The sequence below is a fragment of the Drechmeria coniospora genome, chromosome 02 (genome assembly GCF_001625195.1).
Source record: "Drechmeria coniospora strain ARSEF 6962 chromosome 02, whole genome shotgun sequence".
NCBI classification, from domain to species: domain Eukaryota; kingdom Fungi; phylum Ascomycota; class Sordariomycetes; order Hypocreales; family Ophiocordycipitaceae; genus Drechmeria; species Drechmeria coniospora.
The window spans coordinates 4005330-4032803 of NC_054390.1; the positions used below are offsets into that span (position 1 = coordinate 4005330).

General features: G+C 56.0%; 9 protein-coding genes and 1 non-coding gene across 10 annotated transcripts; 4 read left to right on the forward strand and 6 right to left on the reverse strand.

Moving 5' to 3' along the window:
- Positions 1–662: 662 nt before the first annotated feature.
- DCS_04228 (protein transport protein SEC61 alpha subunit) lies at positions 663–2313 on the reverse strand (the record flags this gene model as incomplete). Its single annotated transcript, XM_040801540.1, has 3 exons — positions 663–738; positions 813–2157; positions 2304–2313. The coding sequence occupies 3 exons, from the start codon at positions 2311–2313 to the stop codon at positions 663–665; spliced, it is 1431 nt and encodes a 476-aa protein (XP_040656573.1).
- A 500-nt stretch (positions 2314–2813) lies between these two features.
- Positions 2814–4262, forward strand: DCS_04229 (tRNA isopentenyltransferase; the record flags this gene model as incomplete). The annotated part of the gene is made up of 2 exons (XM_040801541.1): positions 2814–2885; positions 2940–4262. The coding sequence occupies 2 exons, from the start codon at positions 2814–2816 to the stop codon at positions 4260–4262; spliced, it is 1395 nt and encodes a 464-aa protein (XP_040656574.1).
- A 1683-nt stretch (positions 4263–5945) lies between these two features.
- DCS_04230 (uncharacterized protein) lies at positions 5946–6416 on the forward strand (the record flags this gene model as incomplete). Its single annotated transcript, XM_040801542.1, has 1 exon — positions 5946–6416. One exon carries the CDS (start codon positions 5946–5948, stop codon positions 6414–6416), a length of 471 nt encoding a protein of 156 aa, XP_040656575.1.
- A 1707-nt stretch (positions 6417–8123) lies between these two features.
- Positions 8124–10716, forward strand: DCS_04231 (fungal specific transcription factor domain-containing protein; the record flags this gene model as incomplete). The annotated part of the gene is made up of 4 exons (XM_040801543.1): positions 8124–8267; positions 8372–8680; positions 8859–9320; positions 9388–10716. 4 exons carry the CDS (start codon positions 8124–8126, stop codon positions 10714–10716), a joined length of 2244 nt encoding a protein of 747 aa, XP_040656576.1.
- Positions 10717–11044: 328 nt separating this feature from the next.
- On the reverse strand, positions 11045–11446 carry DCS_04232 (uncharacterized protein; the record flags this gene model as incomplete). Its single annotated transcript, XM_040801544.1, has 1 exon — positions 11045–11446. One exon carries the CDS (start codon positions 11444–11446, stop codon positions 11045–11047), a length of 402 nt encoding a protein of 133 aa, XP_040656577.1.
- A 1967-nt stretch (positions 11447–13413) lies between these two features.
- On the forward strand, positions 13414–14146 carry DCS_04233 (uncharacterized protein; the record flags this gene model as incomplete). Its single annotated transcript, XM_040801545.1, has 2 exons — positions 13414–13453; positions 13536–14146. The coding sequence occupies 2 exons, from the start codon at positions 13414–13416 to the stop codon at positions 14144–14146; spliced, it is 651 nt and encodes a 216-aa protein (XP_040656578.1).
- A 285-nt stretch (positions 14147–14431) lies between these two features.
- On the reverse strand, positions 14432–15942 carry DCS_04234 (transcription initiation factor TFIID complex 60 kDa subunit; the record flags this gene model as incomplete). The annotated part of the gene is made up of 2 exons (XM_040801546.1): positions 14432–15397; positions 15544–15942. The coding sequence occupies 2 exons, from the start codon at positions 15940–15942 to the stop codon at positions 14432–14434; spliced, it is 1365 nt and encodes a 454-aa protein (XP_040656579.1).
- Positions 15943–17329: 1387 nt separating this feature from the next.
- Positions 17330–17401, reverse strand: DCS_t70. Its single transcript has one exon. It is a non-coding gene; the product is annotated as a tRNA-Gly (tRNA).
- Positions 17402–18301: 900 nt separating this feature from the next.
- On the reverse strand, positions 18302–20616 carry DCS_04235 (uncharacterized protein; the record flags this gene model as incomplete). The annotated part of the gene is made up of 5 exons (XM_040801547.1): positions 18302–18424; positions 18627–18677; positions 18760–18765; positions 18840–19355; positions 19417–20616. 5 exons carry the CDS (start codon positions 20614–20616, stop codon positions 18302–18304), a joined length of 1896 nt encoding a protein of 631 aa, XP_040656580.1.
- A 2769-nt stretch (positions 20617–23385) lies between these two features.
- Positions 23386–25496, reverse strand: DCS_04236 (uncharacterized protein; the record flags this gene model as incomplete). Its single annotated transcript, XM_040801548.1, has 5 exons — positions 23386–23529; positions 23595–23600; positions 23669–24181; positions 24265–24825; positions 24873–25496. The coding sequence occupies 5 exons, from the start codon at positions 25494–25496 to the stop codon at positions 23386–23388; spliced, it is 1848 nt and encodes a 615-aa protein (XP_040656581.1).
- Between the last annotated feature and the right edge of the window lie 1978 nt (positions 25497–27474).

Genomic DNA, 27474 nt, shown 5'->3' on the forward strand with positions numbered 1-27474 from the left:
TCGCATTTCTCCCAAGGATTGCTCGTCATGACAGGCTTCTCCCCGCCATCGTTGTTCAGGGATTCTCGGTGCTCTAGAGTAGCCAATGTGCTGCTACCCTAGAGAGCTGGGAGCAGCTTCCGGCCAGACTACTTGTTTGTGGCTACAATGCCAAAACATCGCGACGGCGCAGGTGGCAGTGAGGGCATCGTCCCGTTTGTGGGCGGCAGACAACGACGGCTTGGTTGTGGCCCCATGCAGCTTCACCTCGGCTCATGCGGTCATCCATTCATTCTTTTCCATTGCTAGCTCGTGTTGATATACTTCTAGAGGCAGTTCGCCCACGCGCTCCTCGGCCATCGCCGCCCCTACGCACGGCCGACAACGGACAACTCGATGCATCGGGACGGACAAGCCATGAGCAAGTCGGCAGGTATCGCCACCATTTCGCCCCGGCATGCCCCATCTTCCTGAATCGACGTCTCTAGACCCCACTCGTCGCTGTGTGTGTTTTGTCAATACCGTCCTGCCTTGTTTTGTACATCGCTCTCCGGGTCCCCGACCTTTCGCCGGCTCGACGAGCCGGCTTCGTGGCATGGTCGAAGCGGAGCCAAACCACGCGTCATTCAAGGGCCATGCCATTCACGCCGAGGGATGCGTCATGCTCCGGCTTCCGTGGCCGGTTAGCCCATAATCATACCCTTCATGCCCGTCAAGTCTCCCTCCTTGGCGGCGATCTCAAAGTAGCCGTAAATGATGCTAGAGGTCCTCGTCAGCATCGAGCGGCGGCGGCAAGGTCGGGCAATCAGCGTCCGGGGGGGGGGGTAACTCACGTGACGGCAAGAAGGGTACCCGTGCCGGAGCCGAGGGCGCCCATGAGGTCGCTCGTGACGGAGAGGGCGCCGATGCAGGCGCCGCCAAAGGCGGCGGCCGTGGGGATGATGCGCTTGAGCTCCTTGTACATGCTCTGGTCGCGGTGACCGGCCATGACGAGGCCCTGGTCCTTTAGCTGCTTGGCCACGTCGCGGGGGCTCGAGCCCGACACCTCGATCCACGTCTTGGAGAAGAGGGCGCAGGCGCCGAGCATGTAGACGATGTACATGGCCGTGTGGATGGGGTCGAGGAGCGCGTCCTTGAAGCTTAGCGGCGGCGACATGTAGTAGGCGAGGCCCGAGACGGCGTAGAGCTGCGAGGAGCCGTCGTTGGCCTCCCAGACGCCGAAGAGGCGGACGAGGAGGTTCTCGGAGAAGCGCGAGTAGAGCATCTGGCTGATGAGGAAGACGTTGGACGACAGCGCCGACTGCAGCATGATGGGCATGTTGGACGTGTAGAAGAGGCGGATCGGGTACGAGCCGCGGGCGCCGCGCTGGCGCGCCGACTTGACGGGGATCTCGACGCGCAGGCCCTGGAGGTAGATGACGGCGACGAAGACGAGGATCGTGGCCAGCAGGTTCATGATGTTGGGCAGGTTCTGGCGGTAAAAGGCCTCCTGGAGGGCGCGCTGCTTGTTGGGCCACGTCATGAGCAGGTGGAAGAGGGCGATGACGGCGCCCTCGAACTCGGGACCGCGGCCCGTGTTGATGGTCGTCGGCGAAAAGGCCTTCCACATGATGGACTCGCAGATGTTGGTGGCGATGAAGAGCGAGATGCCGCTGCCGAGGCCGTAGCCCTTCTGGAGGAGCTCGTCGAGGAGGATGACGATCATGCCGGCGACGACGAGCTGCAGGATGAGGAGGAAGACGATGCCGGCGCCGAGGTCCGAGGGAGGCCCGTAGAGGCCGGTGAAGACGTAGACGGTGGCGGTGCCGGCCGAGAGGATGAAGGCGAAGAGCTTCTGGGCCGTCTGGTAGAGCTCGCGGTCCGACTTGAGATCGAGGTTGACGTCGATCATGTGCGTGCCGGCGAGCAGCTGGAAGACCATGCCCGACGAGATGATGGGCGTGATGCCCAGCTCCATCAGCGTGCCTCGGTTGCTCGCCATGACCATCCGCAGCCAGTACAGCGGATCCGAGTTGTCCGACGAGACGATGCCGTAGAGGGGCATCTGGCTCATGACGAGGAAGATGAGCAGCGTCAGGGCCGTCCACATCATCTTCTGGTTGAAGGGGACCTTGGTCTCCGGCTGCTGCACCTCGGGGAGGAACGGCACGAACGGTTTGACGAGGTCAAGGAATCGTACTGCGAGGCGCGGTACGGGTCAGCAACATGTCGCCGAGGGCCAATGGCGCGTGCCGTCGTCGTGGCCGCGCGACGGCCGAGCTCCCCGTCCGAGGACGAGAAGCTCGTCACGGGCTTGGGTGACGGGGACGCGAGGGGCAACTTACGGGAACTCATTTCGGCGGCGGGCGGGTGGGACGAAACTACAGAAATGAAAGGAAGGGATCGAGACGCCCGCGGGAAGGGAAGGCAAGCGGAGCTTTGACGAGCTCTCGCGATGGGCTGGCGGTGGATAACCAGAGTTAGTGAGGAAGGGGGGAGATGGCGATCTGGCTTCCGAGCTGTTGCGCCCGAAATGTGAGATGTGTCCAGTCCAAAATTGGAGGTGCACGTGACCGGCAAGGGGTTTCGGCGCGGCATTCGGAAGCCTCCAGGTACCCTCCCAGTGCTGGTGCCTGGTTCGGCGCTCCGTCCCTACGCCATTCTGCATCGGGTGGGTGCTGGCAGGGACCTCTGCCTGTAATAAATTGTTCCAGCAGACACCACAGCACTCCGCACATCTGCTGCACTCTTCCGCCTCACATCCCATGAACGGTAGTGCGACGAATTCTTGATGAACATGGCCATGACCTATGCTTAGCCGCATCGGAACGCTCTTCCGGCGCAATGCTGCGACAATGGCCGTCCGCACCCCCCCCGCCGATCCGCTCCTGGTGATCCTCGGGTCGACAGGGACGGGCAAATCCGACGTCGGTACCGCTCGAGTCCCGCTTCGTCCGACGGCATCGCTGACGAGCATCTAGCTGGCCGTCGAGCTCGCGACTCGCTTCGGGGGCGAGATCATCAACGCCGACGCCATGCAGCTCTACCGAGGGCTCCCCGTGCTGACGAATAAAATGCCGGTGCCGGAGCGGCGCGGGATCCCGCACCACCTCCTCGGCCACATCGCGGCCGACGAAGCCCCCTGGGACGTTGACGACTTCAAGCGCGAGGCAACCAAGGCGATGGCCGAGATTCGCGCCAGGGGCAACCTGCCGATACTCGTCGGCGGGACGCAGTACTACGTCGACTCCCTGCTCTTCGCCGACGTCATCCTCGACGGCGTGCAGTGCGAGGCCCCCTCCGGGACGTTTCCCTTCCTCGACTCGCCGACGGAGACGCTGCTCTCGGAGCTGCAGAGGTGCGACCCCGTCATGGCGGAACGATGGCACCCCAACGACAGACGCAAGATCCAGCGCTCGCTCGAGATCTTTCTGCAGACGGGCAAGCCGGCGTCGCAGTTTTACGCCGAGCAACGGGAACGCAAGGCGGCGGCGGCCAGCCGAGATGCCACTTCGTCGAGCCGGCCACGGTGGGAGAAGCTCCTGTTCTGGGTCCACTCGGACCGCGACGTTTTGCGCGAGCGACTCGACGAGCGCGTCGACAGGATGCTCTCCGGCGGCCTCCTCGACGAGGTCGGCGAGCTCGTCGACTTGAAGCGGCGCAGAGCGGCGGCGGGCCAGGCGCTCGACACGACAAAGGGCATCTGGCAGTCGATCGGCTACAGGCAGTTCGAGGCGTACCTGGCGGCCCTCGACGGCGGCGCGACCGACGACGGCGGCCTCGACGATCTCAAGGCCAAGGCGGTGGAGGAGACGAAGTCGGCGACGCGGCGTTATGCCGTCCAGCAGACTCGCTGGATTCGACTCAAGCAGATGCGTCGGTTGCAGGAGGAAGGTGCCGAGGCTATGGACAGCCTCTATGTCGTCGACAGCACCGACCAGGCGCAGTTCCAGCAGGACGTCGTCCAGCCGGCCGCCGGCATCACGGCGCAGTTCCTCGCCGGCGAGGAGCGGCCTCGGCCTCGCGACGTCTCGGAGCGTGCGCGGCAGGTGCTCACGGCGGCCGCGGAGCCGCCGGCGCAGGAAAAGCCGTCGAAGCGCACGTGCGAGCTGTGCCAGACGGTGCTGGTGACGGAGCAGGCGTGGCAACGACACATCAAGGGCGTCAGCCACAGAAGGGCGTTGAGGAGGAAGCAGAGGCTCGCGCTCGTGCCCACGGAAGAGCGGGAGAGAGACGAGGCTGATGTCGGGACACGGCCGTCGAGCCCTGAGATTGGATCCATGTTCTCGTCACCCGCCGAATGATGCAAAATCCCTCGGCGTCTGGACGCTTCTGCGCCGGCGTTCATCGAGGGAGGGGACGATTGTCGGCGCCGCACCAGAATGCTCCATCATTCCCCATAACCAAGACGGGGTCAAACCTCGCATGCGGGCCATCCATTCTCATCAGAGTACTTGCGTCATGTCAGTCGGTCGCCACCCTCTCTCCTTTGGTCACCGCCACTCATGCACGTCTGCCGCGTTGTTCCCAAGCGTTGCTCCCAAGCGATGTTCCCGGGCGTTTCGCTCGAGGATACGTACTGGGCTTGCCGTCTTCGCCTCGTCCAACTTGTCGGATCAAGCAGATGACGGACCGACTCCTGCAGGGACGCAACCGCCTCGGCGGCATGGCCAGCCGCGTACGAGCCTCTTGTTTTCTCGCATTCATGGCCCCTCTAGAAGAAGAAGGCAGACGGCACATGAAGAAAACGGGGACCGACTGTTCTGCCACGACAGAGGGTCATTCCACGGCCGACAGGGTCTCACCGCCGATGCCGAAAGACGAACGAGAGGGATCGGAGGCGCAGAGGAGAGGATGGGCGGATGGAAGCCATTGTGACGGCTGGTCACGAGGCCGGGTGGGCGTCGCGTGGCAGGCGGCGAGAGCGGCAAGAGCTATCCGTGATGCGAGAGCGAAGAAAAGTCGGACCCGACCAACGTTGGCTGCCGTTTTTTTATCGTGCCTCTCGGGTAGCGGGTAAGCCAGCTGGATGAGTTGTTTACCACAGTACGGAGTAAATCAGCAATAATTACTACTTCTAGGCAAGTACTTAGGTACTGTACTGTAGGTAAGCAGGTGTCTAGAACGTTACGGAGTGTTCATTAGCTACTTACAGTACTTACAGTACTTTGTACGTGTGCTTCTGAGTAGTAGTACTGTACTGTACGGCCAGGAAGTATGAACCGAGTACTAAGGTAAGTACTGTAAGTACTTGCACTTGTGCTTGTGGTGGTGTTAGTACCTACCTCGTAGTCCTGCGTACAAATACAAGCTATTACCGACTTGGCACGTACGGGAATGGGTCAATCAAGCCGTGGCACGGCGTGCAGGCACTTGATCGTGGCACGGAGGACAACGGAATGCGGAGTACGGGGCCCGGGAGCTACGGTACATACATGTACTTACTGTACACCGACATGTACTGTACGGCAAACCTGCTAGCGTTGACAAGTAATGATACTCGACGCTCGAACGGCGTACCAAGTAAGCGTGCAAGTGTACGGAGTAAATACTCTGAACGAGTACTGTATTGTGAGTGGTCGGAATACGCGTATTTTCCCCCAATCTGATGCCGTAGGATGTGGCTGGCTGCTGGAGTACAAGCAAGTACAGGTACGGAATACGAAGGAATACATGCAGGTTTACGCCTACTGCTCTCTGTACCGGTACCGCATTGCCGTTGGTGGTACGGAGTCTTTTGCCCCAAACTGGAGAAAACGAAAAAATGGCCGCCATCGTCAGTGTGAACTTGAGGACCTAGCAATTACGGAGTGCAGTACGGAGTACGGAGTACAGTAAGTCATACTTACTAGGTACCAGTTACGGAGTACTAGCATAGTGTTAATTATAGTACTTACTTAGGTGTTATACTTGGGAGCACTTGCATACCTACCTTGTAGTATGCTGCGACAGAGTCCCTACATAGGTACCCTACTAGGTAATTATCCATGCGGTTGTTTTCGTGCTCTGAGCGCACACTGACTTTAACGCTTGGCGTCCCCGATGACTGCTTTCTTTTCCCTTCGTGGCTGTCCGTCGACTCTGAGTCACACCGGAAGCCTCCTCGCATCACGTCCCGTGCAGGTGCGCAGGTGCAAAAATACGCGTACGTGTCCACTGCGAGCGCCGACAGGGTGCGAGGCTTCTGCGACTCTGCGCCGCAGCCTCCGCCTGGCCGCATGCACGTCGCCGTCGTCACTTCTCACCTCCCCATGACGTGTGTGAGTCGAAACGAGGCAGAGCACTCGGACGGGCGTGAGTACGACGGGCAAGGTCGGGGAAGGAAGGGCAAGGCCGGGGACGAAAGTGTCGGAAGGAGTAGGAAAGAGTCGGAACGAGTGAGAGGAGGAGAAGGTGGTGGTGGTGGTGGTGGAGGAGGAGGACGCGCTCAAGCATGCCATGAACCATCCCCATCGTGAGCACATGCGTAGATTCTGCCATCTGATCAGAAAGGGCGGAATGGAAATGGACTTGTCCGGGTGGGAGCGGAGTTGGATGCCATCTAGCCTGCCGCCTCCGACGAGCAAACCGCTGCAGTCCTGCAGTAGGCGTACAGTACGTAGCGCTGTGGAGGACATGCATTGCGGAGGACATGGGCTGTGCAGGACATGGGCTGTGCAGGACGTGCGTTGTGCCGGCAGGCGCTGCTACCGTCCGCGTGTGCTGTATGGCCTGTATTCCATGCATGTGGCATGCCGTGCGAAAGGCACACAACATTCCGTCTTCACCACTGCGGCGGCCACGCTGGATTCGTGACAAGTGACACATCGGGACGCATCCATCCATCTCCCTGCCCTCCGCTTGGCCATGGTGCTTCCGTCCCGTCTCTCCGCCCAGCACGCGGCGCGCCTTGCCCTGACCTGCGCTTGGCCGTCGGCACCGCTGGCCATTCTCCGCCGCCTATAAAGCCAATCTCCGCATCGGTCCGCCGCCCTCTCGTTTCGGCCACGTCTTCATGCCTCCGACCAAACAGGCCTGCCCGTGGGAACGGACGAGCTGCACGCCGCGAGCGACCCTTGATTATTAGTTCGCCGCCTGCTGTGCCTTGCGCCGACACGGCTCCCCAGGCTGCCGCCAATCCTGTGCTGCGTTTGTTTCATCTCCGCACCCTCGACCACCCTGACAGGAACCTCGCTGCACGAGTGCGCAGCCACCTACTGCAGCAGGTACTTTTAGCACTTGGTCGGTGGGCTGCAGGTACGGAGTGCAGCGGTGCTAGGTACTAAATGCTGCTACAAGTACTTACGGAGTACATGTACGGACAGCAGCACGCTGCATGTGCGGCAAGTGTGTTCCTTGCACGGGTACGGTAATTATTAACTCGTCAGCGCCGAGTCCTGTCGAGCTAAGTAAGTAGGTACTTACTTGTACACGATCGGTACCTGCTGCCGCCTGCCTACGGTGCCCACTGGGTTCGGTGTGCGCTTCTAAACGGCCAACGGCAGCGGGCGCCTTCACGTCATGGTCCCTCTGCCCACCCCTCTGCCCACCCTCTGCACCGCTGCCGCTAGTTCGCTTCGGGCCCGCCGGTCCCTTTGCGACGAGGTCTCGCCCAAGTACATGCAAGTACAGTACGGAGTAATTACACGGCAGGTGGATCGACCGACTGCCTCGTCCATCGCCTGCGTCCAGATTCACGACGGGCAACAGGCAGCAGCATCTTGCACCGTCCGACCCTCGACGCCCGCCTCCCTTTACCGCTCCCTCGACGGCTGCAGCGCATGCCGATCATAGGACCGAGCTGCCTTCCTCGCTCTGCCCACCGATCGACCGACCCGTCCGCGAAGTCTGACCCCTGGCGCCTCCGTCCGCCCAGCTCGCTCAACCGACCGAGCCAAGGCGACGGATGCCACCGAATCCAGGCAGCACCAGCACCTGCTGCGCCGTCTGAATAGTACATAACGGCAGGCCGACACCAGCACCGCCGTCGCCGCTGGCCTTGGTGCCTGACAACTTCTCTTCCACCCGCGCCCCGGAGTGGCCGACTTCGCCTTGCCTCGAGGCCACCTCTCCACCGTCGCTTCGCTTCGCACGCCTGATTTTTCCCCATCCGCCCGTGGCGACCCGCCGCCGATCCGAACCGGACGGACCATCCTCACCCCTCCCGCGTGCCTCGGAGCGTAGGCATGGGAGAATCGAGGGCCATGTCGCCAACCCATCATGCCTTGTCCGCCGCCCCTCACCGGCACGCGCGCGTTCTCGCCTGCGTCCTCTGCCAGCAACGCAAGATCAAATGTGATCGCAATTTCCCCTGCGCCAATTGCGTCAAGGTTTGTCCCCCCCCCTCCTCTGACGTCGAGGCAGACCGACCGAGGCAAAAAAAAAAAAAAAGAGAGGGCGAGTCCGGCGGACGCTGACTTCTTCGGGGTCTCAGGCAAACGTCACCTGCACCCCCAGCACACCTGCTCCCGCTCGGAAACGTCGGCGGCCCAACCAGGACCTCCAGGAACGGCTGATGCGGTGCGAGGAGCTTCTCAAGCAGTATGCCGGCGCCGTCACCGTCGGCCGGAGCCCGTCGCCCGCGACGCCCACGACGAGCGAGTCGAGAGCCGAACCATCCGACTCGACGCCGGCGACGACGGCCTCGCCCCAGCAGAGCTGGAGGTCGGGCTGCAAGATGATCAGCGAGGATGGCAGCGTCCGCTTCATGGACAGCTACATTTGGGGCAGCATATCGGAAGAGGTGAGCTCGCGGCCCCGTCGTCTCGTCCTCGTCGTCTCGTCCCCGTCATCCCGTCCCCGTCGTCCCGTCCCCGTCGTCCCGTCCCCGTCGTCCCGTCCCCGTCGTCCCGTCCCCGTCGTCCCGTCCCCGCTGTCCCGTCCCCCTCGCCTTCTCCGCCGTGCTGACGCACGCCACGCAGCTGCAAGCGATGCGCGACATTGTCGAGACCGAAGACCCCGAGGACTCGAGCATTCTCGGCTCCGACGACCTCACCCCCGACAACAACACCGACCTCTTCTTCCCCGGCGACCTCTCGACCGCCAACCTGGACGACCTCACGCCCGATCCCGTCCACGGCTTCCGCCTCTGGCAGATCTTCCTCGACCGCGTGAATCCCCTGACAAAGGTCATCCACGTGCCCACAGTGCAGCCCTTCGTTATGGAGGCCGCCTCCGGCATGAGCAGTCTTCCGCTGCACGTCCAAGCCCTCCTCTTCTCCATCTACGCCATGGCCGTCCTGTCCCTCACCGAGAGCGAGTCGATCCAGATGCTCGGCCTGTCCCGGGAAGCCGCCATGCAAAAGTTCACCGCCGCCACCAAGGTGGCCCTCATCCGCTTCAACTTTTTGAAAAACTACAACATGGTCGCCCTCCAGGCCCTCGTCCTCTTCCTCGTTCGCCCCCCCTCCCCGCCGCCGACCGCCGACCCGCGCTGACCGCGACGAGCAGTTCTCCCTCCAGGGTCGCTACGACCGCCACGCCGCCTGGATCCTCAGCGGCACCGTCGTTCGCATCGCCCAGAAGATGGGCTACCACCGCGACGGCGAGACGCTCGGCCTCGACCCCTTCGAGACGGAGATGCGACGGCGCGTGTGGTGGCAGATCGCCATCCAGGACTCCAAGTACGCCATGATGTCGGGCCTGAGCCAGTCCCTGCTGCCGACCGCCTGCGACACGAAGCTGCCGCAAAACGTCAACGACGCCGACATCTTCCCCGGCTCGACCGAACCCGTCCGGCCGCGCGAGGGGCCGACGGAGATGGCCTTTTGTCTGCTGCTCAACGAGGTCTACAAGTTCAAGATCTCGTCGGACCAGTCCTTCGACGGCCCCTCCTTCGAGGCCGCCATCATGGGCCAGGATCTGGATCCCGACGGCGACGCTTCCGGCGCGCGCCAGACCCTCTTCAACAACTTCCGCGTCCTCGCCGAGGGGCTCGAGCGGAGGCTGATGGACCTCGAGACCAAATACGTCGACGTCCACGCCGGCGACGTCCACCTCGCCGCCCTCACCATCCGACCCATGGTGACGAACAAGCTGTCGGAGATGCTCGTGCCCATGCGGGAGCAGCCCGAGTGGGGTACCGAAATCTTCGGACCCAAGGACAAGCTGTTCAAGGTCGTCGTCATGGGCAGCGAGCACAAGATTGACGCCTTCGAGCGCCTCAAGGACACGGGCTTTCTCTGGTTCATGAAGTTACACTTCCAGCTCGACATCTTCGCCGTCATGACCGGCCAGCTCTGCCAGCGGCCGACGGGCAGCCTCGCCGACCGCGGCTGGGCCGTCATCGAGCGAGTCTACGGCAGCTACACGGAGCTGTCGGACATGTCGCAGAAGCAGTACAACGTCCAGGCGCACTTCGTCCTCAAGGCCTGGAAGGCGCGCGAGAACGCGCTGCGGCAGGCCGGCCAGACGACGACGACGCCGGCGCTCATCGCCCGCCTGCGGGAGCTGCTTCAGCCGTTCGAGTCGCGCTCGTCCGGGCCGTCGTCGGCGACGCCGCCGATGCCGACGCTGCCGTCGCATCACCATCAGCAGCCACACGGCCAGCATCCCAACGTCAAGATGGAAAGCGCCGGGTCGATGCCGTTCGACCCCGCCGGCACCGACGTGGACCCGTTCCTCGGAGGCTACCTGGACATGCCGGCGTTGAACTGGGACATGTTCGGCATGAGCGACAGCGCCGACCAGCTCTCGGCCGCCATGTTTGGCAGCATCGGGCTGGGAAACGTGTCCAACATTGGGGCGGTGAACAACATGAGGAACCCGAATTCTTATTGACCGATGACATCGGCCTCATGGAGACGCGGCACGCGGCATGCCGTGCGTCTGGGCGAGAGGGGCAACGCGCCGGGAAGCGCACTCCTCGACTCGGCGTTTGGATAAGATAAGACAAGGACGAGTCCCTCCAGCCCGCGCCTTTCCGTGCGTCAAGCAGGTCACAGGCACGCGAGAGGACCGTACTGGGAACGGGCACGGTGACTACTCGGCTCATGTACAGTACTACATACTATGGAATAAACCCTGCTATGGTTCTCCTCCCCCTCCGCTCCGCAGAACGACGACTCCGAGTCGCGTGACGTACATGCTCGATCGATTGGCCGACGGTCTACTCTGAATCGAACATGAGCGGGAATTCTCCCGGCATGGATGGGCGGCCAGGCTTCATGATGTCGTTCCGCGCCTCCACCTCGGGCTCCGTCGGGTTTCCCTGGCCATCCACCTCGCGGCGTCCCATTGGCTGGTGGCGTGCGCTTTCCAGCCATGGTTGCGGCTTCGCCGGCACCGTCTTCGCCCGCGTCGCCATGGCGGTGCGAACCGTGAGCGGGAGGCGCGGAGTCGTGACGGATAGCGTGAGCTGGATGATGATGAGGGTTGAGACGACGAGGACGACGATGAGGGGCGCGTGAGCCACAAGACCTTCCAGAAGCGCAGGAGTCAGTTGGCTGGCGGCGGATGACTTTCTGGGTGCATCGCAGTAGGCCGCTGCTTGATTCTTGTAGGCAGACATGGCGGGCGAGGTGCGATCATGGGTCGGGAGCGTGCAACGGTGTGTGTGCGGCCGTGGACGGAGGGACTGAGGACGCTGGGCAATGGTCGGTTTTATGAAGCAACCTGGCGCAAATGGTCAGGGTTCGCTTTGTTTGTCGGTTCACGAGACTGCATGGTGAACAGTGTCTTCCCGTGGTCTAGACTGCCGATAACAAAGCCGGCGACTAATGTCTGTGCACGCCGGGGCATTGCCATGCCATGGCCGTTCATGAACAGGTGTATACGCTAATCGATCTATCGTACGGTTTGTGGATGTACCATGTGATGGCGGGCCGCAGATGCTCTTGTTGTTTACGCAAGAAGGTTCGACTCGCGATGGGGTCAAGTCTAGAAACCATGACGGGAGGTTTGCTTTGTCAATTTTGGGACAGAACTCGTAGATGGACACGGTAGACAGATGAAGATCAACCGAGGAAAATGATGAACAGTATTCATAGAGCTGCATTTGTGCACATGCCACCGAGAGGGTGCATGGTCAACATACGATCCGTCCATCCCATCCCCTCCCTCTCATACAACCCGGCATCTTCGGGCGAAACAAGCAAAGGTCCGTGATCTGTTCCCCGGCTGACGGTAGATGCACGGCCTCGGGCCGCGGAATGATGCCCGAGATACGGCCGGAGTCTACCAGCGGGTGATGCAACGACATGAGGAAGAGTAGGATGACGACGACGACGGAGCAGTTTCATCATCCAAATCACCCACTTCTACTTCTGAACCGTCGCAAGCCCTTTGCTTTGGAAGGTGGAGCACTGGAGGCATTTCGTCGGCGAGACTTGCACGCTTCCGAAGCCAGTGTCTTCTTCGTCCTCGTGCCCTGTGTGGAGGAGACTCCGTTGTTGGGGTTGAGGACGCTGTCAATGCTCCTGTTTCTATCCTTGCGGCTGCAAATGGGGTCGTCATGGTGTCAAGGGCGTCGAGAAGCGCAACGACTAGAGTGCCGGATGGCTGGGACTGCAGTTGCGTTGGTTACCGCTGGCTTCGGGACCGGGGGTAGGGGATGAGTTGGAGGCGTCATGTTCGCAAGCTGTGCACGCAAGTAATGCTCACTCCCGTCTCCATGCCTTTTTTCCACCATGCCTGCCATTGGGTCTTGGTAGGGTCGGCAGCAGTGAATGATTTCGCTCAAGGCAGTGATTCATGCCAACGACGAGGCTTGCCGTGCCATGTGCTGCTGCATGTCGCCCACGTCCAACGTCCAATGTCCACATGGGGTGTCGACAATACCAGTAGCTGCCCAGCCAAACGACGGAAAGAGTCACGATGAAAGACAACCGAGGCAAAGAAGAGGAACCTCACAGTGCTGACCGTCAAGGCAGTGAAGGGTCAAGGGCCGACAAGACCATCACATCGACAACATCAAGAGTGCAAGCGCGTGCATCGAGGGCAAAATGTAGATCTCAGAATGAAACGGCACCCAGACGGATAGAAACCAGATGCCGAGATTAACGACGGATCGCCTTCCTCTCCGAAGCGCCCCTAGGTCCAAGGACCCTGCCATCCAGCCGTTGTCCAGTCTCGATGATTGTAGACAGCGTGCGGCGGGCGTTCGTGACTATCTGGAGAGGAAAGGAAGAGAAAAGGAAAAGCGGATGTCAGAAAAAAGGCGACTTAGTACTCGACAGGTCGGGGAGGTGCACGTGACTTGCGTACCGGGTAATAAGTACTCCGTACTCCGTAAGTAAGTACCTGGCACGGAGAAATCCTGCACAAGCAGGCAAATCACGTGACAAGAGCTGAGGAATTCCTGGCTGCTGATTGGCATCGTGGACCGAGAAGCCGAGCTAGGTGCCGACTTGCATCACCGGCAAAGGGCAACTAACAAGACAACGACGGAACGCTTCTTCTCGTCCTGGTCTGCGACGAATCGACCGACGACCACCTTCCACCGCATCGCGCGACGTCCGACACAGTACCACCGCCGCCATGATCGCTCAACGGGTTGGCGTCGGCGCCCTGCGCAGAGGTGCGTTGGCCATCCGGGACACGTCTGCCGATCCATGGTGCGAGCAGCTTTGCTGATCTGATCTGACCCGATCGACCTACAGCCGCGACGAAGCCCAGCATCTACTTCAACCAATCCATCCCCAAGCTGGCTCTCGCGTCCATCTCCACCTCCCACGTCCGGTATGCCGTCCCGTCCCGCCCCGCCCCTCCCGGCCGACCTAGACGCGGACGAGATTCTAACAAGTCGGCCCCGTCGTCGCCGGACAGCCCCATCACGACGACCAAGCTCTCGCCGAGCGAGGGCGACCAGATACTCGCCAACCAGCGGCTACAGCGGCCCATCTCGCCCCATCTCGCCATCTACAAAATGGAGCAGACCTGGTTCGGTGCCTCGGCCTGGACCCGCATCACCGGCATCACCCTTTCCGGCACCGCCTACCTCTACTTTGGCTCGTACCTCGTCGCGCCCCTGCTCGGCCTTCACCTCGAGAGCGCCAGCGTCGCCGCCGCCTTCACCGGCCTGCCCTTCCTCGTCAAGGGTGGCATCAAGTTTGCCCTCGGTTTCCCCTTTGCCTTTCACTTCATCAACGGCATCAAGCACCTCGTGTACGACCTCGGCAAGGGATTCGCCAAGCCCAGCATCCGCCGCGGCGAGATTGCCTTGTGGGTGTCGAGCATCCTGAGCGGGCTCTACCTGGCCTTTGGCCTGTAGTGTACGACGTACAAGGGGGGAACCGCGGCGCACGGCGTGGAGGGAGGGTGGCGAGGATGCGTCCCAAACGACGGAGCCCTCGTTTCGTATCTGGCAGTCATACTGAACACGGCGACGGGAGGACTGGCCCGAGTGTAGAATATGGGAAGCCGACATAAGGCACTTTTCTTTGTCAAGAAGCCGCCTGCGATAAAAAAAAACAAGAGAAACCACCGAGGTGCTTGTGCTTTTGATGGTATCCGCCCAACGCCATTCGCCTTGATAACTTTGCACACGAGCGGGCGTTCAGTCCATGAAGCGAGCCTCCAGAATCGTCCTGGCGAGCGCACGCTGACCGGAGGACACGACCCTCTCGGCGACGGTGGGGCCGACGAACTCGGCGAGCTCGGCGACGTCGGAGGCTGCGGCTTGGACGCTGCCGTTGACGCCGTTGGTCTCGACGCCGTCGGGCCGGCTGGCGAGGGAGGCGACGGCCTGGACGAGACCCTGGACGAGCATCTCGTAGTCCATGGCGCTCTCCGGCCTATCCTTGAGCGGCTGCAGGATACCGGCGTCGAAGGCCTTGAGGTTGCGCAGGACGAGGACGCGGATGGCCTCGGGCCCGCCGGCCTCGAGCAGACCCTGGATGGCGCCGTACAGCACGGCCGGGGGCTTCGTCGGATCCAGCAGGTATTTGAGGCAGGTGCGCGTGAGCTTGGGCCGCAGGAGCGTGTTGGAGGCCGAGTACTTGCGGGCGATGCGGCCGACGAGGGAGGCGGCGAGCTGGCGGAGGTTGTACTGCTCCTTGAGCGCGTCGACGCCGTCGTCGCCGCCGAGCTTGCGGGCCATGAGGCAGGTTAGGGCCGGGGCCGAGAGCGAGCTGGCGTAGGGGTCGAGGAAGAGGGTCTTGTTCTCGATGAGCGCGTTGGTGAGCTCCATCATCTGGCGGAGGGTGAAGGTGTCGTCGAGGTGGTGGGTGACGCGGTCCATGATGAAGTTGATGAAGTAGGGGATGAGCTGGTGCAGGCCGGGATCGTCGCGGACGGAGCCGAGGGCGGCCTGACGCAGGCGCACGACCTCATCGTCGGGGTTGTCGTCGAGGATGGCGGCCTGGATCTTGTCAAAGTACAGGATGAGCTCCTTGCTGACGATGTGCTTGACCGACGGCTTGACCGAGACGTTGTCGCTGCCGGCGAGGGCGTGGAGGGCGGGGTTGGCGCCGGGCCCCTTGGGCAGCAGATCCTGCGACCGCGACTCGGCCGTCGTCGGGTTCTGCGGTATCGAGGGCTGGACGCCTTCGATGGCAAGCCAGTGCGCTGGGGTTCGGCGCCGTTCGGTCAGCGGGCATTCGGCCGATGCCTCGAGGTGGAGAGGGGAGGAGGAGATGGAAAATGGGAAGCGCGGGGAGCGGAGAGGACGTTACCGGTAAAGTGCATGTCGCGTGGGACCTTGGGCAGCGGCGCGTTTATGAGTTTCTCGAAATCCACCTCCTCGTCCTCGATGTAGAAGAGCGGCTGGCCGGGGCCGAGGCTCGCCTCGCCGTAACGCAGAGGTCGGGTCGAGTCGTAGCCGAAGAGAGGCTCGACGTCGAGGACGCGCAGGGCGAGGGCGACGTCGTTGACCGTCATGGTCGTGCGGCGGGCGGCGCGCATGAGGCGCAGGCCCTCGATGATGACCTGACCGATGCGATACTCGACATCCTGCGAGAGCGCCTTCAGGGCCTCCTCGTTGAGGGCGCTTATGCCGACCGACTCGGCCGCGTCCTTGATGTTTTCCGCGTTCCAGAGGAGCTTGGGCCGCGGCGTCTTGGACGCCATGATGCGGTGGTGCGGTGCGATGCGGGGCGGTGCGAAGGGGCGTGACGATGCACCGTCCGTGAATGCGTCGACGATGTGAAGGCCAACGAGAAGGCCGACGAGAAGACCGACGAGAAAGCCTTTGGTTGCAGGGCTAAGGTGAAGCGTGGTGGAGCTGAGAGGTGAAGACAGCCACTGTACCGAGTACGGACAGCGGCGTATTACAGAGCCTCCGTAATAATACCGCACTGCAAGTACCACGCCGGTTATTAGGTGCTGACGCCTGATAATAACGCTTAGGTACTGTTCGGAGACGCCAGCAGGCAGGCAGCCATGGCGATAAGGCACCAGCACTGCAGCAGCACCATAGCCTCCCAGCACCATGCTCCCCCCAGCACCAACCCCCCCAAGCACCGCACTGAGTATACCCCCCCCGAGCAGCATAGTAGCAGGACATCACCACAGCACCGCAGCACCACAGCACCAGACACCAGAGCGCCATCGCAGCACCAGGCTACTGGAACCACTGGAACCACTAGCACCAGCATCGCAACAGCACATGGGCATCGAACCGCTGGGCAGCTGCCCACTCCGAAGCGAGGAACGAGCACGACATGCTGAGGAACTCGCCAATTTCAACCCCTCCGTCCGTGTCAATTGCCAGACTCCCCTCGAGTGATGCTCGTATGCTCGATGGGCTGAAGACTAGGCGCAAGGATAAGGAGCGAACCGAGGTAAACGAACACAACCAAGGCAGCATCCGATCCGACATCAACTCCATCGTCCGGGAAGCATCCCGCTTGCTTTGCTAATCTGATCGGCCAGGTAATACCTACTCCTAGTACCCATCTGGCAGTAGTGACTGGATGCATAACTCACGACATCCAAGTATACTAGCATATCCGCCGTGGCAAAGCCAAGGCGAGAAGTGAACGACGAACACACCCTGCGCTGCTCATACGACAGCAGGCAGCTTGAGGTGGCCAGCACTCTTGGAACCTATTGCAAAGTTTCCTTTCCCGAGGGACACTGTATGCTTCATCAAACGAACGGAAGCATGGCCTCCAATACTTTGCTTCAGCCAGATACATTCGACCAAAAAAAGCAGCATGTCCGTTTGTTCGTTCGGTCCACCGACTTGCCACGGGGCCCTTGCCAGCAACAGCGTCCTGGCGCATTATGTTACAACGGGCACGCATGCCGCGAATGATGAAGCGTTGCAGGGGATGCAAAGGAGGGCGCCATCTGGCATCGAGTCCGTGCTAATAAAAAAAAAATAGCTGGCCATCCTCTTGCCCATGGCGGAAAAGTAGACGCCGTCACGTCAGATGACATCGAATAACCTGGTCCTCAATCCAGATTCATAAAGTGCGAAGCAACTCGACCCGACCTGCGCAAAAAAACAAAGTGCGGCCATCGGGAGTCGAACCCGAATCGGCTGAATGGAAATCAGCCATGCTAACCGTTACACCATGGCCGCTTCGATGCATGGAGGGCAAGTAATAATAACTATAACTCTAGCTTGGCATGCGCTAGCGTTAGGATTGGTGCTCGTATTGCAGAGTTTCCAATCCAAATATCCAATTGCCCTTGTCGCTACTGCGCACATATGCATACATCTATTTGTCGAAAGATTGAATTGAAACATACCGAGTCATAGCCATTCTCTGTTGTGATAAAATCAGAAGATGTGCATGTAATCATCGATTGGATCTGCCGTTGTGGTTACAACGTGGCTGCAATCGTTGCTATATGTGCCCTACTTATTAGGCCTTGTTTAGTCCTCTGGTATAGTTGCTTATGCCTATCGATGAATTCAATCGCAGCGCTATCTTTGGTTTGTTATGCCATCCTGACTTAAACGGTAGGGTTTGGCTGTCGTACGGCGATTAAGATTATCAATTGTTATATACATTCGAATCTCTTGCTTGTATTTCGAAACTCCCACATTCTTCACTTTTGTAACAGCCGTTGTCTTCCAATCCAGGGGCTTCAAACGGCCTGCTAGGGTCAGTAAGATATGACCCAAAGTTGATTGCTTGACCATTTCAGCACCTCGCGCGGTTGTCACGGCCTCGACGAGCTTCTCGCCGTGATGCCCGGCATGCGCAACCATGAGGGGCCCTCTGAGAGCGTTGTAGTTGTAGTAATCCTACAAGTGGCAATTGCCAGCGCCTTTGTCCTCGGCTGTGCCGTCGATGACACTGCTTGTCTTGCTGCTATATGGGGTCTAATTTATAATTGAGGGCCTGTATGGCCTGTCAAGGAGGGAATCATGTGCCCTGCCCCTTTGTCATGCTGGCGCCGACATTGACAACGGCAAGACGTGTTTACCGTGTCTGTTGCCTGATATATTCGGACGCATCGTTTAGTGGAAGCGTTAGTGTTGAGCCTGGTTGATCCAGCCTTCTCGTTTGGAAGTTTGCCCAGGTAACGGAAACTCATAGTGGTAGGTAGCAGCTTGCACCGGCCTGAGACCTGGTTGGAATATCCATAGTTCACCCTAAATTTGCTGTCAGCACTTAAGCTCCGAGCTCAGTCATAGGGACACACGTTGCTTACAACCCTGCCTCTTCATTTCATTGGTCAATTTAGTTGCTCCTCCTTGTGTTATATTCCATACATGCCATATTTGCAATAGTGGCCAAGCTTTCCACTACGTCCCCCATTCTCTGTCCAGACGTACGTAGTGGAATCGCGCCTACCGGCAGACTTGCGAACATGGAATCGACAATTTTTCTTCCGTTGGAACCAGGCTAGAGTTATTAGCCACAATAGCAAACCCGTCGGCAATGACCTGGCCGTTTGACGACACATTCGGTCATGGTAAGAACTTACAGGTAACTAGATTTGACAGATTTTGTTAGTATTGTAATTGCTGACAGTCAGACTCATCACCGGCCATGAGTAGAACTTACACATTGATCATACTCCTTCATGAAATCTGTAGTAGCTTTTGCCAGCTGTGAAGGCGCCTTCTGAAATGTCGTCGCGATCTCGCTTGGCGCTTCGGTGAGGTCGTCGAAACCGCTTTTGGCGGCGGCCGGAATCTCGCCTACCGCTTTTGCGAAGTCGGTAAGAGACTTCCCAAAAGCGTGGAAATTTTCCGCCTTTGCAACGTCTTGTGTACCGTTTGCCACCGCCTCGGGAACTTCACTTAACGCGTTAACAAGGTCGTCAGCCGACTCCGCAAAGGCTTCGAAATTCTCCGCGCTTGTAACCTCACTCGCCCTGCTTTTCACCGCATTCGGAATTTCGGTAAAACCTTGCACAAGATCGCCAGAAGACTTCGCAAAAGCGTCCACGTTTTCCTGGCTGCCCAGTTTCTTCGCACTGCCCCAAAGTAAACCCGGAACTTGAGAAAGATTGCCTTTTGTTAAACCCCGCAAAAAGGACTGGAAGAAGCCCTGGGGCGGCGGCTGTTGCTCAACCGTCTGAGAGCCTATTAGCATGCGGCCGATACCAACACATTGTTGCTCACCGGCGGGAACTTACCGAGCTTTCATGTGCCCTACAGGTAAGAGCCATCGACACAAGTGCCATGGAGACACCACCAAGATGTTCAGCAGCAGCAGACTTGGTGAGTCCGGTTTTGAGGCTGACGCGCCTGTTTTCTCCAGCCGCCTCGTTCTTGTTCCCGGCAATCAGCTTGTCCGGATTGTCATCTTGAAAATCGCATTCCAGACCTCTTTTGCACGGCCGATTCTTCGGAGTCTTGCTCGTATCCGCCTTGTGGTTTGGTAGCAGGGGCGAATTGTACTCTGGGATAAACTGGGATAAGGGCATGGACCGCCATTGTGGTTTTGGCTTCGGACTCTTGCTGGCCTCTGTTCGGAAGCTCTCGTTTTCCGCATCCGCGTCTGCAATAATTTTCGCTGCCGCTTGTGCGTTACTATCATGTGCAACCTCCGGGTGTCCAACTCCAGCTCTCTGTCCACGGAATGTAGGGTTAAATGCAGGGTTGAAACGGATCATTCTCTTGGCATCATTCACTTGATAAGCTCCGATTATTCGTTCCGCTTCAATCTTTCCTCGAATTACAGCAAATTCCTGCTGGCCTATAAAGTCGGGTGTGGGATACCCGTCCGGTCCGAGAGTTTGAAAAACATTGATGTAAGACTTATCTGGCTGAATGACGTAGACCCACATATCTTTAATGGGAGGATGAGCTGGGAGTTTGTCAACGGGAGGGAGAAGGAGTGGTTGGCCTGGTTTCACTCCTTTCTGAATATTGTGCTGGGCCAAAGCATAGGCCTCCTCTGCACCTAAGCTCCAGAATTTACTAGGAAGTCCAGGTTGCTTTCCGAACTTCTCTGCAACAGTTGGAGATTTTGTTGTTGAGATGTAGTTTGTATCTTTTAGGTTGCTATCACTACCGAAAACATGTCGAGAAAGATCGTACCCGTGCGGAGTAGGGCTCTTCTCCCGAGTTGTCATTCCATGTGTGAAAACGTGGTCTGGATCACGATAGTCCACGCGATAAACGAGTTTGGGAGCTGGATTTGGGTTACCAGCCACGTAGCTCGAAATCTTCCAATTTCGATTGGGTTTTTCCTCGGGTCGGTCGGCGTCTTGTGGAGTAGCCGGAACAGCGCCGGGAGGAATGGCGTCAGGTATGGGTGTAGCATGGGTAATTACTAACCGTTGAAAGCTGAAAAGCAGGGTGAGGATAATTGCTCGAAAGAGAGCGTGCATCGTGGCGACGTAGAAAAACAAACGCAAAGCAGGTGTGCGGTATATGTGGTCTGTCGACTGGGGAGTTCATGAGAGTAAGACTACGATGGAGATGGAAAGAACGAAGGAAACCACAGGTTGAATATGAGGGTTGTAACTTTGTTTTATATTCCTTTGAGATCGGATACTATCGTCCGAGTGTTTGAAACTAGAGGACAGTTGTGCCTAGCGCAGGATCCTTACCCTTAGGTGTTTATACAATGCATAGTTGCAACCCTTGCAATCCTACGCCTTTGATTGTTGAGAAAGTTTGGCATCAAATCGGGGTACGAGGTGCAGCGAACGAGCCATAGAAGTAATAGGTTGGAAATCACGTTAGATTGAACTGGGCTACTCCGTCACTAGTGACAAGTGGCACTTATTGGGGCAATTCCAAGTCTTGGGAAGTGTGCCTATTGGTTGAATTGGGCAGTTGAACTGAAACTGTCGCAGAAAATACATTCTCCACCCCGTTGAGTGGATTCAGGGGCTGGAGTCGCAACAACGTTCAAGCGTGTACTTACGGAGTGCGGAGGGAGTACTCCGCAATAATACTTGTATTCCGAAAGCCCAGGACGTGCTATTAATAGATGAATCACTTGTCCGCCCTGGGAGGGCCGAGACCTAGCTCCCTATCACCATCACATACACCGCACGAATTGTACAGAGTACTTGTTTTCGAGTTCATCAGAAAATTCGTACTACAATCCAAGCAGTGCTACTGCAATTGGATTTCAGTTTATCGTTAAACCCATGCATAGAGTAATTATGCATCTAAAATAGTTACGATTATATATTCATATATAGAATGAGAAAGCATGAGAGAGATTGAATACGAAAATGAACTGTTATATGACAGAAAAGGTGGAATTGATGTTGTAAGTAAATATTGAAAATAGTTTGAAGTCGGTCTGTGATTTTGTTCTTTTACTTTGTGGAATAAATATACTATAGAGTTTAAACTACTCGTGCCACGCCCCACTGTGGTGCTCACCGCTACAACACACGTATCACACTGTATTCAACCATCTTGAATCGCAAAAATCTTCATAACTACAATAGCTATGGATTCCAAATTGATCGAGATGCATATAAAAACGCTATAGATTATGCTAATGAGATCTCCAATGAAAAAGTTGCGGAAGTTGCTCAACAGTTTAAATATATCTCGCTATTGCCTGCAAAGCCGATCATCAGGCATCTGCCCAAAAATTAGTATTCTAGGCCGCGATATTAAACTGAGACAGAAGAGAGAGCATTATATCAAAAAAATAGATAGGCTTGATACTGATAAATTTGCAGTACGGTCAGAGAATATTGTAGATGCTGCAAATTACATACTCTTGAAATTTGCAGAGAGGCAGTGGGAATGTTTGCACGGACCTGGGAACCAACCAGGGTGTTAGTAACAGCAGAAGGTGCGCAAGTTAGAAATTGGGCAAGAGGGTTGAATTTAGAGAATTCAATGTACGATGTGCGATTAACTCTTCAAGAGAAGTGCCAGAAGGGCAGGACTATTTGTACATACAGGGTCGTACCTGAATCGGTAAAATAGCAGATGCGTAGATTAGTGGTTTAGCTGCTTGTATTGATTGGTCAAAAAATTATAACCCTATTGGTACAGGTTGATTCATGCAATCTGTTGGTATATGCAATGGGTCGATCTGTACAGTCAGTTGGTCGGTCCGACTGGTTGATTGGTACGGTTGGTTGGTCAGTACGACTAGTCGACTGCTTGGTCGATTAATGCTACTGAAACTGGTAGTAGTAAACCGGCTGGCAGTAATACTGCCGTACGGTAACTGCTAGTAGCAATGTAGGAGGATCCCGATCGATAACACAACCAATCGACCCTCTTGGTCGACTTGAAAAGACTGATACTAGTAATGTTGCAGTAGTGTATTGGCTGACAGTAGTACTGCCGCCTGTCGCTGCAAGTCGTAACGAGGAGGAATTAACAATTGGTCGACTCTGTATAGTTGACTTGATACTACTTGTACTGGTAATACTATAGCAGTATTTTTGCTGGCAGGAAAACTGCTGCTAGTTGCTGCCAGTTGCAGCTGGGTAGTTTTACTAGCATATATACAGTATTTTGAACCTATACTTCAGGAGCGAATATCACCAACTCCTGTCTATAACTTTTGGAAAGAACTGGACTGCGAGGTTTCTATGTACAATAGGTACTACTCTATCGAGGTAGCGATAGAGTTTTACGCTGCAGGAGCTATAGGTGCTTTTGAACCTGATGCAGGGCTGGGGGACTCGACCCTAACAATACTGTAGCGGATCATTTCCTCCTATGCAGGATTTTTTGGAAGAAGGCTTTTCTTCCGTAGAAGACCTCTGAAGGTAGCCAGTTGAGATTTCGCAATATCTCGTGAGGTCATGCGTATATGTGTGTACGTTAGGAGGACTCCTTTGCGCGGGACGTAGGCCGGGCTTATCATAAACGTTGCAATAGGTTTCCGGAGATCCACTCGACACGCACTTGAAAGGCATGGAGACATCGTCAAACAACATCATTTCAGAGCGGGCACTGTTCAACCTACAACTATCGTCAAATTGGTCAAAATCAGTCTATTGGCTCTTCCTTCTATCGCCATTGCTAGCCGCTTGGTGTCTAAAGTACAACGCCTGCTAAAATAGGCGGGAAAGTGACCCCATTAAAAGAACTTGGGCACAACATAGTATACCGATTATGTAACGCTATGATATCGTATTCCTGCGGAGGGGAATAATATCCTTGCCTTATTTAATGCACGCTACAGATGCAATTGCACTTAACTCTTCTACTGAAACTCCAATCCTCTGAGCGAATGCACGCAATGGAGCTGGCTGGACTGGCACACTCATGAGGAAAGAGTCGAATATTTTTCTCTGGTTTGTACCAGGCTAAAGTCAAGAGCTGTGTTAGCATAGTACTGCGTGTATCGACTCTGATCTGTATGATAACGTACCGGCAACTAGATTTGGAAGGTTAATGAGAGTTGTTACTAGCGGAAACCGGTTGTTGGCAGTTTGGGAAACTTACATATTCATTGTACTGCTGTACGAAAGTACCAGTAACTTTTGCCAGTTGTGCAGGGGATTTCTGAAATGCTGCTGCAATATCACCCGGGGCGCTTTGAAGATCTCGAAAACCACCTTTGACAGATCCCGGAATTTCACATATAGCTTTTGCAAAGTCTACCAGAGACTTACCAGCAGCACGGGCATTTTCCGAGTTTCCAAGGTCATGCATTCCACTTCGCAGGGCCGCTGGAGTTTCACTAACCGCTTTTACGAGGTCTTGGGTAGAGTTCAGAAAAGCATCCAGATTTTCTGCATTTGTAAGGTCCATCAAACTGTGCTTGGCGGAATCTGGAATCTCAGTAATAGCTTGTCCCAGATCGGTGGCGGACTTTTTGAAAGCGATGACGTTCTCCTCGTCGAAAAGCTTCATGAAGCTGCTCCAAAATAGCCCTGGAACTTGGCGAAGATGTTTCACCTTTTGCCAAATGCCCTCAGGAGGCGCCTCTTGAGATGACGAACCTTTTCGTTCAATCTGAGAAATGATTCTTAGTTAGCCGCCAGGGATTGAGTATAATGCTAACTTCCATTCACGTTTCATGACGGGCAACAACGTACTGTATTGTTGAGAGCCATGCAATTAGACGACATCCAAGCAAGGTTAATGGCAATACCACCAAAATGTTCCATAACTGCACCCTTACTCAGTCCAGAGGTGCTTCCAGAAGGCCTGTTGCGTTGCTTCTGTTGCTGGCGTTGGTTGGTGGCTCTGGAGTTTTCGGCCCCTGGTCTGAGGCGGCAGATAGATCTCTTCCGATCGCACTTGATAGTTTCGTGATCATTGGTGTTGTTTCCATCATCATCAGTGTAATGTGGATTGTTATCGTTATTGTCATTGTTATTGTCATTGCCATTGTTATTGTCATTGTTATTGTTATTGTTACTGTTATCGTTATTATCATTGTGGGGGTGTGCAGGATCGTCATCGAAATAGTTTGGCGGCGGGCTGTACTCGTCGTATGCGGGAGGAGTTAGTACTTTGAGACTAGTGAAGTCGAATGGCATCTTGTTGTCGTTGTTGCTCTGTTTTTTTGCTTTTTTTACTGTCTTGGAATCAACGGCGACAATCTTGAGTTCGTCAACTATTCTTTTGCACCCTACGCGACCAAGCTCATCAGGCTACCTTTGATTAATATATGCTAGTTAGACGGTTGGGCTAGACGTACCTTGGAACAGGCATTCTGGACTTGGATGTCCTGGTTTATTGCGACAACTATACTGTTTTTCAGAGGTCCATTGATTTTCTCGATTCGGTTAGTATTTTCACGATCATTTGGACCGTATTGTCTATCAATGGTATCTCCACGAGTTCGATAGTATAGGTCCAGTGCAGCAATCTCGCCACAGGCTCCGCCAGTCCTGTGACCTCCACATAATTTGATAACGTGCGCCGCCTCGCCACCCGGGACGAGGTCGTGGGGACGAGGGGCGCTTTTTTCGTATTGCCCTGCATCTTTCACCGAACCTGCGATAAAAATTTCGTTGCCAACTGCTAGCACAGAAACCATTCCTGGTTTGGCTGTGCCTTCCGACTCGGCTAATTTATCAACAGCTGCCCTGGCGACCTTTCCAATCTCTATAATATCCGCCATACTTGTCCCGCCACGGGTATTCTCGAGATGCGAGGAGTAAAGATTCTGACCTATTGGTGAATTATTGTCATCGTTAATGGCTCGCAATCTCCTGTCTAGCTGGATCCCTAGGTCGGGAATTGCGTTGCATAGATGCACAATCAGCAGAAGGGTCACGGCACATGACCACGGAGATCGGGTCATAGTGACGTAGAGCATAGTTTTGAATATTAGTTTACGGTGGGAAGAAAACAAGTTGGACGGATATACAGCAGCTTGTTAGCTGGGGATACGGGCATGATATATATACAACATTAAAACAGACATCGGCTTGGACGCACATGCTTCATGTGGGTAAGGTCTCGAGATGTCGTGCATAACGAATCCGAAACAGCACGGCCTAAATTGCCCTCGTTGCCGGATAGTCTTCTAAAGAGGACCCAGTGAAGCAGGAACCAAGCCATGCACTGTATCTGCTGCGCACTACCTTGATTTAGTCGTTTATGCAAAGGATCTGCGGTATGTCTAGTGCGGAAGCAAAGCCGAGGTATCTACGCCCAACTACTCGTACGTGTAGTGTAGGTAAGTGTGCGTGTGCTTTACCAATAGCAGGTTGAACAGTGCCCGCTCAGAAATGCGGCCAGGCATAATTATGCAGGTCCGTGATGACGTATCAGGTTAATTAATGATTGGTTTTAAGAGTGCCCTCAGCTTGCAGGGTGTCAGACAGAAATACTGCAGTGTTGAGGTATTTTTGGTGGGACATGACAGGGGGTTGCGTGTAACTAGTTGTAATTAGTGTACTCCGTACAGTACAAGCAACTCGCTCCGTCAAAAAATCGACAATCGCGCTGGCCCTGGCTGGCAGAATGGGAAGTGAATGAGCCAAATGGAGTACAGTTGGTGCTACTCTAAAGAGTTTTGGGCTGTTTGGGATTGAACTGTCACGGAGGCGCTTCAAATCACTACACATTTGGCCTGTACTTAAGCACTAATAATATCTCCGCTTGTACTCTTTACCCTTACGACTACTTACACGACTATAGGGTTATACGTGGTATTACCTATCGTTCGACTGGTGCGGAGTACCCACAGGCGAAACTACTGGACTACCGGTACCTGCGCAACCCGGGATAGCACACCGTTCTCCATACTCTATACTCCGTAAGAGATTTGTTAGTTTGCCACAGCTTGGAACTAGCCCATTTTTAAAGGGTGTATAGCGCTCGATGCAGGTTACTTGTTCGTTAGTGCATGTGTAGCACGTCACGATGAGAAGCGCTAGTAAGATTTTAAGATTTTCTGCCAGATCCGGAGTGCTGCAAGGACACAAGTATTGGCACTAGAATGGAGAATCGTATCTGTTCCTCTGCTTATCTACTTTTACTTACCGACCCAAAGCCTCCATAATATTACATTGATTATTGCTGGAGTAAGAGTGCGTATTCTTGTAATACAAGGTACGCCGTATTATCATGTAGAGAGTCGCATTAGTCTTCGTTGATGCCCCATACCAGCGTTGCATTATCAGGAGACAGACTCGATGGTCACTAGCCCCACCTCGACCTACAATGTGGCGGGATAATAATCGAGTCTGTCGCGAGGCGCGCCGGGCGTCTCAAAATAAGGTTCCTTAACCATGGCAGCCAGCGATAAGAACATAAGTTGGTGTGCACAAGCCACCCTGCTACCCCGTCATGTGTGACTCCAATGCCCTGCTAAAGGCGATCTATGACTGGCGATGCTAGGGTTCTAACCACACCACTACACCGCACTTGTTTCCCTGCAACTATTACTCCGCACAGTCACTGGACAAAAGTGACGATTCGATTTTGGTTGCGCTACCATGACAAAGTGAATCGACTCTTTTGCCACCCTACTATATGTGTCCCCCGAGACGTCTTTCATATCTGTTTCTCATGTTGGCCCTAAAGCTGGGTATAGCTCGTTAGACCCCTTGACTCTCCGCCCCCTCTTTTTGGGTTAGTCAAGGGACACTCATGAGGATGGACTTAAAAGCCCCCAAAAAAACAACATGAACACTATTATTATCTAGCATGGTATTGTACCCATTTAGCTGCAATTAAAGCAGAGGGTTTCCCGTCAGTGCCCAGAAGCACCTCCCAAGAGCAGGGGGGTTTCTTCCACTTGGTCCGATGCTCCTGAGTGTCAGTCCTCGTTGCGTTGTTAGTTCGCT